The following is an 18503-nucleotide window of genomic DNA, read 5'->3' as shown; positions in this document are numbered from 1 at the left end:
GTTCTCCCTCCTCGTCACGGTTCTCCACCTTTTGTCGGCGCTAGGCGGTGACGTCGTTCGTGACTCTGGCAACAGAGGTGGGAGGAGCGGCGCGTCGTGCTTACTTCTGAAAGAAAATTCTATTCCATTTCGATTATTTACTTGCCGCATCTAAATCAACACCATTCCGGGGAAAGGCCTCGCATATAATCTGCATCAGGTAACATTCCGGTCAGGGGCCAATTTTGTGAATGTTGAAGAGGGCCACGTCGCCGTTTTTATGTGAATTTTTAACTCGACCATGCGAATGAATTTGCGCTGTGGGACAATCCAGGGATAACTCTTAATTTTATACCTCCCCATTTTGCTTTCCGTAACTTGAGGGAAAATCTAAATCCACCAAAATTTGGAGTGTTGGCTCATTTGATAATAGATAAGCCCCTTCGGCACCACAATTATTATCACAAATATATCACTATTTCCTTTTTCTATAATGTGTGTTCCGATAAGGCAGGGAAATTTAAATTATGTATAAAGCCAGAAAAACGCGTCCAATCGATTTTGTATTAAAATATTTTAATAGGTTTGATTCTTGTTTTTATGAAGTAAAATTATTAATTATTTGCCCAAAAGTTCAAAAAAAAACTTTCTCTATTAAGCATACATAATTGTACAATTTATAGTACTCGCCCACGTATTAATGTTTCATTCTTATTCATTGTGTTATCTGGTTAATTTTCCAACAGGTCGGCCTTGTCCTAGACAGCCAGCATGGAGGAGGAAACACAATCGCTGCGCCGGAGCAGCAGATCTCGATCCCGGACCCCGTCGGTCAGTCTTGCACCTGCTGATGGTGAAAGACTTATCGGCATGAGGGAAGCATCGATCCGGATTGAGAGGTGAGCAAGTCTAGAAAGCGCTTACATAGATATTTGTAATTACTATTTTTATTCAACAAAGGTACCAAGCCATTAGGGAAGTGGTCATCGAAGGACAGAATGAGTTCTCCATGAGCTCATCCATGGCCCAGTCGTCGTACTCAAGCAACGGTACCATTGGACTGAACAACAATCAGCTGACTCTCGAGGCTGAGCAAAACGCCACCAACGTTAACCAGGAAAAGAAAAAGGTAACATTTATCTTTCAAAACTTAGAAATTAAAAATAAATTTAAAAATTTACAGAGAACGTCCAAGACTGTTGAAGAAAAATCTCGCAGAACTGTGAAAAGTGCCTCCAAAAAATCTACAGCCAACGGAGGCACTCCTACTAAGAAGAAATCAAACAAGAGTCAATCGGATGTGTCTGAATTGTCCCAGGAAGAGTCTGTCACAACCCCCCAAGCGCAGCCAAAAAAGAGGTCTGCCAAAAGTGCTGCTGCTGGAACCCCAGTTTGCAGCATCGACGCCTACAGGAGCACCAAGTGCTCACCTAAGGCAAGTCCTCAGGCACGAAAGCTGTACGAGAAGGCCATCAGTGGACAGATCGATGCTGGAAATTCTGTCTTCCTGCAGTTCTACCGCAACATGGGAGAGTGGTGGAAGTGAGTAATATTTTTATTTCCCTTCACTTTCAAAAAAAAAAAAAAAAAAATTAGTATTGCTTAATTGCAATTTCGATCCAATTTTGGGAGGTTTTCAAAAGGTTGTTTATTTATTTTTCTTCGGTTCAAAAAATAGTGACAACACCTTTGCGTCAATGTTTTCAAAGGTCACACACTAGCAATAGTCAAAATTTCCTTTAAAATAAAGCCAGATTAGTGGTGCAGAATTGCAAAACTTAATCCCTAGAGTAAATTTAACACTGGGTTGTTGCGATAGATTTTTTGCCTGCAGTGATTTCATTTAACAAACTGCTAAAGAATGTTGAGAAATTTAAAGAGGAACAGAGCGTTGCATTTCTGGCGGTGGGCCAGTGAGAGGTAAGTGCAACCATTGGCTTTTTCCCAACTATAGAATGACAAGTTTATTTTTTATTGAACAAATCGTCCATATCAAATTCCTTGCAGTTTTCCGTCAAGCAAGCGTGATTTTGCCTACTTTCCAGCTGAATACACTAAAAGCTGAATGTTAGGGATCTTTGTTTCTTATTTATTCAGAGGCAGTTTTCTGTATGTTGAGTCGTAAAACCCGAATGAGCTCACGGGAGATAAGGCTCACAAAAACGGCCGCTCTTTGGGAGGAAAGAGTTAGAAAATATATCTCCTGTGTTGCTGCTAAATTAATCTAATACTGAAAATACCCGCGCCAGCCCCCTCACAGTGAGGACAAATTTATTTTTGTTCTCTTTTAGATAATCTGCATGGTGGCCATGTCCATAGACTATTTTTTTGCATTCGGAGAAGCGCACAGTGGGTCTGCCGCATAGGGTATTTTTAGACATGCAAGGGGAGGAGAACGGGTGTGAGTTGCTCGCGCCAAGGGGTGGTCTTGATGAATTGAAAAAGGAAGGGCCTGCGATTTAATGTGCACCAGGCACGCAATCCGAAATTCAGACAGAGTGACTCAGTCACCTTGTTATCTAACTAAAGTGATGCCAAAAGATCGTTTTTTAGCACAACGGAACTTGCATATATGAAAAACTTTTGTTTGTTTTCACATTTTCATCCTCAAAATTGGTTATAGTCATTTTTACTAAGAAGCACGAGTCCCTTAAAAAATTTAATTGTTAATTGAAAAAAGTTTCAGCATTAAAGAAATTATTAATTTGTTTTCAGCATCTGTTAGGTACTTGATCTTTTATGACTCAAAGATCGCTAAAGATAAGTAAGCAGAAATTATTCCACCGTTAATTTTCTGCACCTGAACCGTTTGTGTGCAAACAAAGTGCCGCCCACGCATTGGACGAAATCTCGCATCACTCACTCGAGTTTCTTTCTTTTTCTTGTGATGGTCAACGTGTGATGTCACTATGCACAAATACGTTTATTTCCAAGACGAGATTTTGCCGTCATGAATAAATATAAATATTGCTGGCGGCTTGAGCTCGCCGATTGCATTAGCTCACATTATTTTTAATTGTGACATACCACCGTGAACAGGTTAGGTCACTTTAGTGTTTCGAGGTCTCATCACGTGGAATTAAAATTTATTATCTGTTGCCATGGTACCTGTCTCGATCAACGCACCTCATGCCGTGTGTAGAGAAATTGTAATAACTGGAGCGTTTTTATTATTTTGGCTGATAAATTATTCACTCCCCATCTGCTGTGAATTCTCTCACGTTAGAGTTTTTGTCCTGAGACTCCTGAGACTAAATTTCAATGAGAAAAGGTGTCAGAAATTTTTCTTGTTATACTTTGCAAGCCGCCCTATTTAGTTTTATCTACTGGTCTGACTCGGATCTCATGACTGAAACATTTTTATGACCAGCGTCGAGGCCAAAAACACTTTCTGTGCTTGACGACTCAAGTCTGAGTTATGCTTAAACATGTGACTCCTATTTTGCCTGGATTACTAACTAAATTAATGATGTTCCTATACTTTTTTATTCTATTTTTCTAAATTTTGTACTTAATTATTCTAATTTAATAAGAAGTGTTGGGTTCAACCATATTTATAGGAAAATCATATTCCCCTGAACCAATCATTGAATTCAAATGAAATTAAAGAAGGAACCGTGAGAATTTTTTATAAATAATCCAACTTGACATCATGTTACAATAATAACCAGTCAAATCAAAAGTTGTCCAAACGTGAATTTTCAGACTTGTCAGGGCTAAAAATATATCTCTCTCCCTTCTCTTATTATTATGCGCTCTTGTGCTGAAGTAATGAAACGAAATTTGATCTGACTATTTTCCAAGTTGAACTCCTCCGGCAATTATTTTTTTTTTTTTTATTATATTCTTGTGGCCGTTCCTTTTTCTATTGATTACGATCAACCAGCAAATAAGTGCAATAAAAGGCCTGTGGTGTTTCTTTAGAGCGAATCGCTCGCCTTACTTGGAAAGTGGAATCACAATTTTATAATCTTGAATATCCAATGAGCATAAACATGCATGAGATACGTGGGCGGCAGAGAAATTGCTCCGGCGTCCTTTTTAGTTAGTATAGGAGGAGTTCAAGTGCTCCGGCTATATATTTTGTTGGTCGAAGAAAGAAAGCTTTTCTCTTTTTTAAAAAGAGTGCTTTATTTTTCTTTCGTCGCATTCTTGGTGTAGAGAGAACATGTAATTCTCTTTTCAAGTAAATCAAGCCTGATTTGGGCAGCAAGACTCTTTGTTTGAACTTTTGAAAGCTGATTGTGAGAGTGAGAGAAATAACTGGTGCTCGCTTTTCGTCAGTCGCGTTCAGGTCGTCTATACAACCAACACCTCTTGTGCGTGCTTGTTCCTAAAAACATCGAGCTAAGGGACTTGATATCTATTTGCAATGGGCGTTGACTGGCAGTAAGTAGTAAAATTTCGAAAATTTATCGTACGACTTATTTATGCCTCTCGTTAGGTTAGAAAAATAAAATTTTTTATATCTAAAGAAATGCAATGGCTTCTCAAAAGTTAACCTTACCAATGTCAAAATATGCAAATTGATGAAATTTATCTTATGCATTGACAGGAATGTGATTTTCATTGTTGAACATTTTTATAATTATTTTGTTGTTTTTAAGATAATCTTAATTAATAATGTTCTTTAAAAGAAGAAAAAAAGATAAATTTAATTTTACATTTCTTGTTTTGTTTTGTTTAGGAAATAATTATAATTATTTCTTGATTCAAAAGGAAAAAATCTTATTTAGAATGATATTAAAAAGCTGTATGACTGGCAAGACCGCCCATTTGACCAAATTAAAAAAAAAAAAAACATTAAATGACAAATTTAATTTTGATTTTGATTTCATATGCACACATATGCATACAAATATTTTATGCTTCATTTATGTTTATGTTGCAAACCTTAAAAACTCTTCTCTAATTTTTTTATTGAAGAGATCAAAGCATTCAAAACTATGCTTTCTTGATAATGAAAATTAGAATTAATATTGTTGTTTATCTGTTCATCACATTGTTTACAATCATTTTTGGAAAATAATTTATTTGAAAAAAAAAATGGAAAAACGGCACCATCTTTTGCTATAATTTAGCTAAATCTTCCAAATCAAAAAGACCACTTCGGCCGCAGTGAGCATCATCAACTTATTCGACTTCTTAAAGATACTTTATGTATCTAGTTGATGATCCCTTAGTTCATTTTTATTTCACTCTCCTGCTATTGCTTGCCAAATATTTGGCATTCACTTGCAAACTCGAGCATTCCTTTTTTTGGTCCACATTTTACTCCGCATTTTTGAGATTTCTTAACAGTTGCAGTGAGGGTGCCGGGCAGTTCATACACTGGACAAACTTCCTCCATTCTGATTATTTACATAGATTTAAGATTTGCAAATGGAAAATTCAAAGGAGCTAACGCGGCATACATGTTGTTTCAGTTACTACAAGAAGACGGACTACACCTATTCGCCCTTGTCTCAGCAGCGCTACGAAATTGCGCCAGGTGTGTACAACATGCCCAACCTGTCAAGGCGGCCGCTGGCCACATACTTGTCCACCATGTCTCAAAATCAGAAGAACTTCAACTACAACCTGAGTCGCGAAGACTCTGACACAGAAGAGTTTGTGGATCCTCGCAGGTGGCGCTACGAAGAAGAGCAGCCTCGGCAGTTTGGGCTGTGGCGACGTTTGTCCGAAACCTTTGTTGCCTGCCTCCTCTTCTTGTACACCTACACCATTGGCATTGTGGTGAGAGGTGTCACCTATGTGGCCTCTAGGATCAAATCTGCCTTTTCCACTGACAGGAGCACAAGTAAGTGTTTAGAAACATATCGAAACAATACTGAAAATTGTCCTTTCCTGGTTATCGGAGGATGTTGTACCATTTTAACTTTTGCCTTTCCTTTTCGTCACTTGTTTGTGACATGAAAAATGTAATTACGCAGGTTAAATGTATTATATTATATATTTTTTTTTATAAAAACGACAGTTTGCAACTTATTTATTTTTCTTGAGATTTATAAGTTAGCACCAGAGGCTAGTAGTGTGTTAATTTATATCTATTCTTACAGATGAGAAAGAAACCAGATCGTACTATTACTACAAAGAAACTCTGATTCCCGACAACTTGACTTTGGAGCAGAACAAAAGCTGGACTGACAAGATTGTCCTGTTCTTTGCTTGGATCTATGGTGGTCTGTCTCGTAACTGGGGCAAACTCCTCTCCCTGCTGATTCTTCTGCTGCTGGCCTATGCTGTATATACAGGTCCGTCCGTTTTTATGAAAACCGTTTGAATTTTTACTCTAGTGTTCACATTTACAGGTGATTTCAACATGGTCAGGGGAAAAGTGTCTGAAAAGTTTGCAAAGTTGGAGGGAAATTTTTCTGAAAATTTCTTTGGTGTGGTTGAAAGTGTCAAAAGCACTTCTGAAGCCTACTACAACTTTTGTTGGGGAAAAATCAATGAGATTGATTACAGAAATGCCATTGCTTGGCCCACTTGGTTGAATATGCTGGAAAAGGGAAAAGAATCTATTGAGATCAATGAACCCATAAGGGAAAATGTTGTCACTCTCGAAGAGCCAGTTGTGGCTTAAACATTACTCTAGAAAAGCTTTAAATTAGTCCACCGTAATGAAATACTTAAAATCATTAATGGCTTTTAAAGAGCACTATTTTGCTAGCTTTTAAAGTGGACAATGGTTAAAAAGTGCCTCTACTTTTTATTTTTAAGCATTATAAATGCCTCGAATTAAATTTTTATTTTGATCAGTGTTCTTTTTGAGTTGATCAATATAATTTGGTGGATGGTGTTATTATAATAACCGTAGACCCTTTACTAGTTTTTTTTTTCAAGACTAATATAAAATTAAGAACTGGCGTTGGAAAACAATTTTAAACCATCTGATGTGAGAGCCAAAGAGCAAAAGTTTTTCTAGTGATTTGAAGGCCATAAAGTATGCTAAATATTTCTGATATAAACTAATATGTATTATCTGTTCTTAAATTAAAGATATGTGAATCGTCAGTTCACAAGCCCATACAATATGTATCTAATCACACCCATTGTGTATGAAAGTGGGATTGAGTTAATAAAAATATATTTATCAACATAAATGTTTTGCAATGATCGTTACTTCAAAGATTCAAGACTTGACCTGAGAGGAGGAATAATTATCTTATAGTTTCATGTCCTCCTTACAAAGGAACTGGTGTTTAGTAAATTCAGAAATGGTGAGTGGCTTTGCTTTTTGTAAATACATCCTATTCACATTCCTCCTCTCCTATGGTTCAAGTCTGCACTTCTCGCTTTAACTAACTGGTCACATATTTACAGCGGGTTGGAGTGACTACCTGACTGACCTTTCTGGCCGAAGCAATATCTTGCACTTATGCAGCTCCTCCGCTATTAACGTTGGCACCTGGATCACAGAGGCTTTTTCGTCCTTCCAACAAAGAACCTTCCTTCTCATTCAGGAGCCATTGAACTGGATTTTAAACCTGGCGTCCGCTTTTTACAACTTTATTACTGCAATCTTGGCTGCACCATTTCAAATAGCATTCAACTTGTGTGCCTGGCTTGCTGCTTGTTTGTCTGCATTTGTCTCAAGAGCTCAAGAACCTATCTTTCAGACTGCCGAAATGATGGTAATATATTTAATATCAATTTTATAACGTTTTCGAAATTATATGAAATTTACGGAATTTTGAGACTAAGACTTACTTTTATGACTATCATTCTATTTTCATTACTTTGACTTTTATAAAGACAATTATTTTTAAATCACTATTTTTCAACTCTACCCTCTCCAGCAAGCCTCTGTTGCACCTAAAATACAGGTTAACCAAGACCAAACCATAAGGACGAGCCAAGAAACAAAAACATTTGATGTCAACTCTGTTGATTTTGAAGAATTAGCTGCAAGAGTGTTAGCTTCAACTACATTTAAAAATCTTCAACAAAAACAGGCTATTATGTCTGATGTAATACTTATTCACAATAGATTTTGGCAATTTGACCATATTTTCCTGTTTTTTAGGATGTAAAAGCTCAAACGGCAGTTTTCCAGAAAATCTCCGGTGAAGTAAATCTTATAGACGAGAAATTGGCTGCACTTAGCATCAATCTAGGCACTACCACAGATGAGCAGGAAGAGAAATGGAAACTGCTTGAAGCCCTTAGAGAAAAAATTGACAACGTTGAGCTTGAGTTGAAAAATCAAGGCATTTTGATATCCGGAGTCCCTGACTGTTGCGAAAAATTGCAAGGTCAAATTAGTGGTCTGCAGGAGAAAGTGACAATTTTGTCACAAGTAGACAACAGTGAATTTAATGCAAATATTCTGGCCAGCATTCAAAGTCAGTCAGATTTAGCAGAAGAGCTGAAGGATAGAATGCGTCTGCTAGAACTCGATCTTAAGACAGCACAAGAGAGTAAGTACTTACAATCTGGGTTTTAAAAATATTTAACATAGAAACTTTAGAAATATTGGCCACCATTGATGAGAAAATGGAGTCGACAGCTAAAGAGCTCGCTGAGTTGAAGGAGCTGAAAACTTCTACGGCCGCTTTCCCCACATCTAATTTGGAATTCTCGGATGAAAAGCTGATTGCCTTAATAAGAGAGCAGATATCCCTCTTTGATGCTGACAAGACAAGCATGCCTGATTACGCATTGGAATCTTCAGGTAAAGTACAAAAATTTTTCCATTTTTTAAACTGCTGAAATTTTGTTACTTATAGGTGGAACAATTTTGACAACGCGCTGTACCGAAAGCTATGATGGCAGAAACGCTATCACGTATTACTTGGGAATGGATTGGTTGTACAAGAGAGCTTACCGGCCCAACAACCCACGGTCAATCATTCAAGTAATTTTTATTTTCGTGTAAATATTTTTATATAAATTTGTCGAATATTTTTAGCCAAGTGTCAACCCTGGAGATTGCTTTGCATTCAAAGGCGCCACAGGCATGATATTGATTGAGCTTTCCAAGAATATCCACTTGACCGCAGTAACTATGGAACACATTCCCAAGTCGATAGCAATCAGTGGCAATATAGACTCGGCCCCGAAAGACTTCTCCATCTGGGGCTTTAAAGAAGAGCAGGATCCCGAGCCGCTGCAACTTGGATCTTTCTCATATTTGGATAACGGTCAAGCTTTGCAAACATTTGATATTACTGTGAGCAATTTTTAAAAGTTTTATGATCCCGTGCAAATTTAATAATTGAACATTTTTGCAGGCCGAACATGACTCGTACCAAAAAATTGAGCTGCGAATAGAATCAAACCATGGGCACATGGACTACACTTGCATTTATCGCTTCAGAGTGCATGGTGTGCCAACCTAATTTCAGTGCAAAAACAGTTAGTTGTTGACAGAGGCGCACCAAAGAAAGAATGCCCAACGAGTACAATACAACCTATGTTGCAGAGCCTTTTTTAATTACATACGCACTTTACTCTAAAAACTGACTAACTGCTGTAAAAACCTCCGTCCTTGGCTGTGATTCTCAGTTGGTCTTCAAGCGACAAGTAGACTGACTGGCTTGTACCAATTTTCCCTAAGCTGAAGCAGCACATGATTTTAATTATTAAAAGGATTAACAGAAGTGACTTGTTGGTGAATTGACGTGCTATGTAAGTGCTGCAGAGACTTAGAGGTGCTACAGATAATTTTATGTATTCTACACAATCATTGAAATGTTTTTAAAAGCTTTTGTTTAACTCTTGAAACATGTTCCGAATTCATTTTTAGGCTTAATATCTACTTTGTGTACAAATTGTGCAACATATCATGATTTTTTTTTAACATTTACAAAATTTGATTTGTGAAATCTTATTTGATGTTTTCTTGTAGAGCAATCATGTTTATAACCAATGTAATTTTCTTGATTTCATGTTAACCATTTTGTTAATTAGCTATGTTCAAAGAAAATGTTCCTTCATGGCGAAAAATTTGTAATTCAATATATTATGTAAAAAAAAATTGGGAAAACCAACTGCATTTGGCAATCCTATTTTTAAAATTTATTTAACTAGTCATAAGTGTCATTGTGACAAGAATTTTGTAATTTGCTGCAATATAGAAATTGTTCAAATAAATAATTCCCACTAATCAAAGTAATAAAATTGCTATATTTATTTTAATGTGAGCTAAAAATTACATTGTTTTGAAATAGCAGTCATAGCACGACGTAAAGTTTATTAAATACAAAATTTTTGTGAAATTAAGATTTTAATCATCAGTCTTTGTCGAATAGGCAGAAAGTTTGTCAGGGTTTACTAAGAATGCTTGCCATAAGTCAATTGGTGGCTTCAGATGTTGGCAAAGTTTCAGTCGTTCCTTTAACAGATTGACAATGAAATAAACAATTAATATGATTGAATATGTACAATTGTTCATTTTGGAAATATAAATTAAAATCAACAAGGAAAATTATTCATTAAAGGAAATATTAAATTTCCCTTGAATTTTAAATTTAAAAAAATTGAACAACTACTTAAAATTTCTGATTTTATAAAACTTACTTTTGTCTTCCTGAATTCCAGAACACTACTCTGAAATTCAGATTTGAAATCTGTGTGCAACTTTTCCAGCTGGGAAACAGAGCTTTCAAGCATTGGAAACTCTGCAGCGTCAGCACTTTCAGTTTGGCTTAACAGCAAAGCTCTTGAATTTTATTATAAATTAGACGATGGAGTTAATTAAATAATTTAATATACCTCTTTCTCAGCAAAACAGTGTGTTCATTTAGTTGGTCAATTATTTCTGAACTTTTTACACAAAAATCTTCTAGCAAAGGGTCATCCTCGCATGTCTTTGTAGCTTTGGCCACCGGTGCAGATCTCATAATCACTATGCCCTCTATGTTTTTCTCTATATTCTCAACTTCAGTTTTGAAGTGCTTTCCAATGGTACCCAAAAAGTGGTTGGCTTCTTGTGTAATTTCAGATTCAACCTTCAAAAATAAATGCACTAACACTACTTAAAAGTAAAGATTTAGAGGTCTTTTATTACCAATATCATGTTACACAGAATCGAGTCAATGCCGATTTGCTTTTTCATGATTTGTTGCACAGACTCCAAGCAGTCCAAGTAATAGTGAAGTCTGTTTTGTTTTACTGCTAAATTGGCCAAGGAAATTACATTGGCCTTGTTGGCAGCAGCTTTGGCAGCAGATTCTTTCACTTCTCTTTCAACAGTTTTTACTGAAGTTGTCAAAGAAGGAAGACTAACGTAATGAATTTGAATTATCAGAAACCTTATTATGGTATGACTTATTCAGTACTCACTTTGTTTCTGCTTTTGAATTTTTGTGCTTAATAAAATTTATTGCTGCTTTCAGGGCAATATTCTTAGCATCAAGAATCTTCAGGCTTGCCAATGATCTCCCGTAACTGCATTAATTTAAAACAGGGTCAAATTTTCACCTTGAATAATGCTTCTGAATATATAAGAATATAAAATTATAAAACTTACTCAACTTGCAACTTCTCCAGGTCTCGGCAGTGCTGATCAAATTTTTTCTTGTCGGGGCCAATCAGTAGATGTAGGTATGGGTTGTCTGTTTTTGGACTGTCCTGCTGGAGTTTCTGCATTTCAGAAAAAAATTAATTGGTGTCAAAATAGGGCGATAAAAATGCCTTTTGAAACTGTTTAACGATGAGCAGCTTCAAATTGCTTTCAACGGTTTTTCTTGATTGGCATAGCTCGTCCAAGGGCATCTGACACAGAAGCTGTGGCTCTTTGGGGCACAAGGCGCCGCTCAAATCAAGACACTGTTGGTGAAGAGTTTGCAGGTTTTGACCTAGGCTTGAAACCGAATTTTTGCAATCAAGGTAGGCCTTGTCCATCTCATGCTCAGCTTTCTCAGAATGCAGTTTTGCGTCGTCCAGCTGCTGCTTCGCTTTCTTAGCGGTCTCTTGCAATCTCATGTGAATGTTCTGCATTTTTTGCAGCACATTTTCTTGAGCCTCAATTTGTCGGAAACTTCTGTGGCAGTCATCCATCACGACGGCAAATATTGAAGTTTGCATATAAAGATAAGACGTCTGAAAAAGTGAGGTGTAAAGAAAATAAAAAAATTTGACACATAAATTTAAGTTTGATTTCTAACCAAATTTTTAAAATAAAATTACAACATAAATCATTTAAAGAAGCTTCATTGTTTATTCTATCAAAAAATAATATTCTTTTTGATGGGTCATAATTATATACCGAGAAAAATCCCAAAAACCCTTCAGGAAAGTGTTTTGTTTATGTCTCACCTGTGAAATTTCCTCGTTTTCGCGGTTTGTTTCGGGACAGCCAACCAGAGAAGGCAGAGAGCCTAGCAAATCGCAAGAGAACGAGAGCTAGCGCTTCTAGCGGAACGAAGTAAAACTATCGCTTGAAATTTTAAAAGTATTGAGCGCCATTCCAAGCAGAAAGAAGCCCCGCTTTGAACTTGTTTTATTTTTATTGCATTTTCTAATGATTTGTTTTTTTCTTTTTTCTAATATTTAATGCAAAATTCATGAAATGACTTAAATTTTTAAAAATTTATGTTAACCCCCTGATGTTGCAGGGATATAAGAGCGATAGGTAAATGTTATTCAATATAGTCGCAAGTGTTTTGACCAAGGTTCTGTGTTCGTCGTGCAGATGTCTACCGAGGACATTTCGCATTTTAATCCCATATATAATTGGATCAAAAAGGCTGCGACCGCAGAATTGAATCAGAACGTACAAACCGTTCGCCGAGCAAACAGAAATAAAGGCAGCGCTATGGCTTAGTGTATCATTATTGTATTATTTTAACCTTGTGGTCGTGGTGCCTAATTGTAGTTTGCTTACATCCCAAGATCTTGTCTTCTACATTTTTATTTATTTTTCTTGCGATTTAATAAGTTATCGCATACGTAAAATTTCATCAACTTCTATAAATGAAATTAAAGATTTTATAAAATTATTTTTTGTGACAAAAAAAACTCAGAAAAATATTCTTATTTCATTGTGAACATATTAATTTTCAATTGATTAAATTACTATTTTTGTCCCCAACTTAATATTATTCAATGAATTTTCTACAAAAGAAAGTAAGTTACATTTTCAAATTAATTAAATTTGTTTATTTTGTTTGAAACCATAGAAACACTAACAAAATTTGATCCTTGTTTTAAGTTTAAAATTTTTATAAATCCTTTGCTGCAATTTCAACTCCAATTATATTTACATAGTTTATTTATTTATTAGTTCTCCATTCATGATACATTACATCGCAAAAAAAAGTACAAGGTTTGAAGAATATGATTTTTCTAATAAAATTGTTGTAATTGTTTGTATAGTTTAAAAACCAAAAATAGTGGCAAAAATAATATTTTCTTCGAAAATTAAAAATAGTAATGGCAATACGAAGAATTTTTTCTTCTTAATAACCAAAAAAATCCAAATTCAAATTTTATAGTTTTCAGGCACTTGATACTTATTTATTTATAGATTTTTCAAGTTGAAAATACTAGAGGAAAAGATCTTTCAGTACTGTAGATTTGTAAACTGGTTGCGTAATTTGTATTAAATTATTATTTTTTGAACTTTTTGAAGCAATATTTTTTACAAGGTTTTAATTTTGTTGTAGCGCGTACAGGCGGAAGTAGTGTCCGTAGTCGGTCAATCCAGAGATGTTTTGCAGTGCTCTAGTCATAATTATAAATTCTGTACAGATAAAAAAGGTGTATTAAAAGACTTAAAAGTACAGCAGGTTTTCTGCAATTAGTCTAATTAAAAAAGCGGCTCGCACAAAAACGAAGAGATGAAGACGCGAGGAGGAGGAGGAGGCGCGAGAGGGGACTTGCGTAACGAGCAAGAACGAAGGAAAGAAACTCATTTAATTTTTCTCTAATTCAACCCTTTGAGGCATTTCAATAGCTGGCACGGCAGCAAAATCAATTACATTTGGCTCGGCGCTGGTCTGCGCGACTCCCCTCTTCTAGTTGAATAAGTGCCGGGTGGACTCGTCCGCGGCGGCTGCAGACTCGCCCGGCCGTGCCGCGGTGGGGCGCATCGCACGGCGACAGGCCAGCCAGCGAGCCTATTCGGCTCGAGAGCAAGCTCCCGCCAGAATGACGTCATTCGTGTAGTGTAGTGCGTCAAGCAGTAATGTGCCGTGAAGAGTATAGAATAATATTGCAGCTGTAATACCTTCGATTAATTTATTGCTATGGTGTGCTAATTATTCGGCGGCAGTGCGACTCTCTTGCGACACGAAATAGTCTTCGTTTTCGCGTTCGCAGGCATCAAATTGGCCGCCCGATTCCGACAAATTCCACGCAAATCTTCGCGCCCAAGAGAAGAAGCTTGAGAATGGAATCACCATCAGGATCGTCCCAATGAAGACCGAAGGAGGCCAAGACGATGGTTAGAGAGACTCGCCACCTTTGGGTTGGGAATTTGCCGGATAATATCCGAGAAGATAGAATTAGGGAACACTTTAAAAGGTAAGTTCGGCTCACTTTTCATCCCTTTTTGCCCCTGATATATGAACATGTAGATAATTTTTGTCTAATGCGTCCTGCAGCCATTTTCATCCAGATTTAACTCGCGTAACATCCATTTTGGTCCCAGGTTAGATTTGGACTTTCTTAAATCCTAAGAGACGAATTTTGAAATATTATGCAGAATTTGAAATTGAAAATTTTGCACAAATTTTGATTGTGTTCTTCTTTGAAATTGCAGGCGGAAACGCAAAATTTTATTTGGCCTACGTGTTGGAAGGCACAAGTCGTTTTTACGAATGATTTCGCAGTTTGCTCGACCTTGTACCTAAAATTCGCGTTACAAAAACACGACTATTGTCCGGTTATTTTTAGCAAATCGCCTGTTCTGGATAAGGAGATACTTCCTATTTACATGAACCACCCAAAATTTATGAAAAATAATTAGATTTACATATGTTGAAGTGATACGATATCGTCACCTTTTTTCCTTATCAGCGTAGAGATAAGGACGAGTTGAAAGCTAACAAATAAATTTTTTACTGTCAAATTAGGTACATAAATCGGACAATCACTTTAATGCACGCTTTGAGCAAGGAATACGGAAAAGGATTGCCTCAGAGAGCAAAGCTGCTGGACAGAAAAGTGCAACCTGCCGCTGCAGAAAAGGCAATTTGCAGTCCGTTCACCTTTCTTTCTCTCGCACTCGGCTGTGCTAGTTGTTATTAATAATAATGCTGTCTCGTAATGATAATCAGCATCATAATCCAGTGGAAAGAAATAAAACCAACTTTATCTCCAGCCAGAGTCCAGTTTTGTGTCGCAACTCGTCGCATATATTTGCATTCTGGCTCTCGCAGACTACCCGGATTTTGAAAATGAATTGAACATAAATGTTTTTAAGGAAATCACAGAACTTTTCAAACAAAATTTTTGGCTGAAGTTAATCGAGATTTGGTAAAATAATATTTGATAAAAATGAGAAAAAGACTCATTTTTTTTTGTTCATGTCGAATTTTCCATTTCGAATTTATGCTATTTTTATTCATTTTTTATACAATTTATAAAATACAAAATAAGTGGCATAAATTAAATGTTTGTCGACTTTATTAACAAGTTGAGATTTCCATAAATATGTAAAAGATTTAGTAAAATGTATTCAATTTTTTGGATTTTTTTTTTTAATTTACTAAAATAATGAATCGAGCATAAAAATAGATGTCTTTCCGCCTGATAGGCTTAACGTGGGTAGTTTTAAAGTTCCTATCTACACTTCTTGAAACGCGGAATAATGTTCCCGCCCGAGAACAGGAAACGCAGAATTTGATTTGAAATTTATCAACAAGGGCACGGAATCGCTCTATGAATCGTCTCGCCATTGCGAGTGACACCAGAAGTTGATAAAGTTTAACGACCTTCATCAACAGCCGGTATTAAATTTTGCCCCACTTTGAATTAATTCAAACTGAATGAATTCTCTGGATTGCGTAACTTCCATTGACTCTTATCACTCGCGAAATTTAGCGTGACCCATCAGATCGAGGCCGTATTTTATGCTCACTGCATTATTTAATGTTGAAATAAAATTCATTTACTTTAATTTCAAAGTAGATGAAATGTCGTATTTACAATTTGATTTGGTCAACGGAAGCTCAATTGTTGCATATATTATTTTTATCAATGCTTTAGTCTAATTGTAATAATTATTAGAAATCTCTGTGGTTGATTACATAACTGGGATGTAATATTCAAATTTAATGATTTCAAAATTATTTGTAATTTTCCATCCAAATTCAAATTTGAACGTTACACATTTGTCTTCCTGTACTTCCTTATCCACTATTCTTAATTTTGGAAATTTATTCATGAATTTTTGAACTTAATGTTTTTCTCAGTCAAACCACGTGTGACTGACAGGCCCAAAGGTCGTGCCACTGTCAATAATAATTCACGGCAATTGACGGGCGTCGGCAGCAACACTGCTGCGGCTAATTGCGAATCGCCCGCTGCTATTTTCGCCGCCGGAATTCGGCCCGAGAGTAATTAATAATTCCGAGTGGCAACGCGGCGGCGGCGTCTCTCTCCAGAGAGAAAGCCTCGCGGCCGTCGTAAACTTTTATGGAATAAGAAAATACATACGCTCAAATGCCACAGCAGAAGAGTGTAATGTCGGATCGCGCGCGACGTTGCCACTCCGGCCGGGCCCGTCTGAATTATTAACATTACAATGCAATGGTACAAAAAAGAGAGCAAACACGTAACACAATTGTGGACCAGTGTCTGCCACTAGTGAAAATAAAAAGGGCCCCGTTGCATTATCGTGCAGATGGCCGCCTCCCCTCGCATGTGAATTTTCGGAAGGGATGGACTCGCTGCTGTTGGATTTAAATTATCCGTTCGGATGGGCGACATTATTTCGTCTCTCGTGCACGGCCGGTGGAAAATTCGGCCATTGTTTCCTGCCGAGGGGCGCGAAAGGGAGGCCGTTGTTTCAGTGCGTGTTGCAATTCTCGCACGGTCTGGCGGGGAACACATGGGGTGGCACCAAATCATGTAAAGGCAGAAATTAAGCGCGATTTATACGAAGCAAGAAAAAAAAGATAATATTTTTAATGAGAGAAAATTAAGTTTGAAATTTATTATAATGATGTACCCATTGGAAGTAAATTTGAGGCTTTCTTGATGCAAATGAAAAGAGGGTCCAAAATATAAAAATTAATAAAGACGTTGTAATGATCTGGGAGCTCAATTTATAGCTATTCACATAGCCGAGTCAAACAGTAAAGAATAATTAAGATTCCACAAAAGAGACTAAGAATTCTATGTTCATCAAATTAGACGCAAATATGAAATTTATTAACCTTGCCACAACGCCAAGGGCATTTTTACAAAGCAAAAATTGAATTGATTATACCTTCCTTCATTTCAAAGTTACTTTTATAAATTATAATTATTTTCATTTCGCATTTCTCATTTTAAATTTTAGAAAAATCCCTAGAATCAGATGAAGATTCATTTTGCAAGTTTTGTTTAGAAATTCTTTCAAATATAAAATTTTGTCTCAGAAATGGAAATTGTCTCACTTTGCAATTTCTCATGACTCCTTCCATTATTGTTCGCAATCGCAGCACACATCGGACTCAAGTGCAAAGTACAGCAGAGCTTTTTCTCTCCGCTCTCTGGTGACTGAAAAATAGTCATTTCGCGCAGATTTCCCAGCAGTGCCTGCACTCATTTTCTCGGAAAAGAAACGTCGCACGCAGCCTTAGCTTGAATGAAACGGGGCATCAGGTGGAAATAAAACGAGTTGCGACGCGTTTCAATCATGTTCTCGCAGCACCTTGTAGACTTCATTGTGCATTATTTTTATTTTATTTTCGCGGAGAAAAACGAGCAGACATTTTTTAAATCAGCTCTTTATACCATTCGGACGCCGACTGCGGCTGCCGCGGAGCCCCTGCCGGCACGACGTGTATATTTTTGCGTTTCGTCGTAGTAAACCTAAAACTGGTTATCAGGTGCATAATATCAGCCTGTTTTACCAGTTTGTCCACTCGTCGGCTCGCTCGCTCTCAGGATTTACTCATTTCGGAGGGTTTTCAAAATCCCTCCTCGTTAGCCAGACACGCTACCGCAAACCAAAGAGGCGGTTGACTCTTTCTTTCCCTGCTTTGACGTGTCATTCTTCGTCAATATCTCTTAAATCAATTTTCGCCACTATATTTTATAATTTACAATGGAAATTTAAAACAGAATAATTAATCTTCACGGGAAATTTCTTATAGATTTCATAAAATTTTTATCAAATGAAGAAAAAAAAATGATTTTGTTTTTTAAGATAATTTATTTTGATTATTTCTATCCTCTTTCCAAAAATTGAGATCGAGTGACGAGAATTTTTCATCATTGCAGCCACCACAGGGCGCGGGGTGGAGTTTTATTTGCATTTTTCAATTTAGCCAAGCCGTAAATCGTGCCAGATTTACGTGCATGAAGCTCCTCTTTTGCTTTTTCACGCGCTCAAATTATTTTCCTACGACGAGCAATATCATTAT

At 36.7% G+C, this 18503-nt stretch overlaps 3 protein-coding genes across 6 annotated transcripts in view; 2 read left to right on the top strand and 1 right to left on the bottom strand.

The window, feature by feature from the left end:
- The first annotated feature begins 39 nt into the window (after positions 1-39).
- On the top strand, positions 40-10098 carry LOC132198432 (klaroid protein-like). The gene is made up of 13 exons (XM_059622480.1): positions 40-199; positions 726-878; positions 940-1108; positions 1163-1521; positions 5406-5779; positions 6039-6233; positions 7306-7616; positions 7782-7952; positions 8009-8402; positions 8453-8656; positions 8712-8839; positions 8894-9154; positions 9216-10098. Exons 2-13 carry the CDS (start codon positions 751-753, stop codon positions 9321-9323), a joined length of 2802 nt encoding a protein of 933 aa, XP_059478463.1. The 5' UTR covers positions 40-199; positions 726-750; the 3' UTR covers positions 9324-10098.
- Positions 10091-12359, bottom strand: LOC132198433 (uncharacterized). Of its 3 annotated transcripts, none has more exons than XM_059622481.1 (8): positions 12244-12359; positions 11620-12027; positions 11456-11568; positions 11269-11373; positions 10994-11207; positions 10699-10934; positions 10504-10645; positions 10091-10318 (listed from the first exon to the last, which is right to left on the bottom strand). In XM_059622481.1, the coding sequence occupies exons 2-8, from the start codon at positions 12010-12012 to the stop codon at positions 10211-10213; spliced, it is 1311 nt and encodes a 436-aa protein (XP_059478464.1). In that variant the 5' UTR covers positions 12013-12027; positions 12244-12359; the 3' UTR covers positions 10091-10210. The 3 variants fall into 3 exon arrangements, with proteins under 3 accessions (XP_059478464.1, XP_059478467.1, XP_059478465.1); XM_059622484.1 differs by lacking the exon at positions 12244-12359 and adding an exon at positions 12194-12243; XM_059622482.1 differs by lacking the exon at positions 12244-12359 and adding an exon at positions 12093-12234.
- Positions 12360-14074: 1715 nt separating this feature from the next.
- Positions 14075-18503, top strand: part of LOC132196648 (protein split ends) — a 61548-nt gene continuing 57119 nt past the window's right edge. For both annotated transcript variants that reach the window (XM_059619440.1, XM_059619438.1), the window contains exon 1: positions 14075-14451. In XM_059619440.1, coding sequence (XP_059475423.1) covers positions 14369-14451 — 83 coding nt within the window. In that variant the 5' untranslated portion in view covers positions 14075-14368. The remainder of the gene's footprint in view (positions 14452-18503) is intronic.

Source organism: Neocloeon triangulifer, unplaced genomic scaffold (assembly GCF_031216515.1).
Source record: "Neocloeon triangulifer isolate White Clay Creek 2 clone unplaced genomic scaffold, ASM3121651v1 ptg000012l, whole genome shotgun sequence".
Classification (NCBI taxonomy): domain Eukaryota; kingdom Metazoa; phylum Arthropoda; class Insecta; order Ephemeroptera; family Baetidae; genus Neocloeon; species Neocloeon triangulifer.
This window is presented reverse-complemented; position numbering and strand designations above follow the sequence as displayed.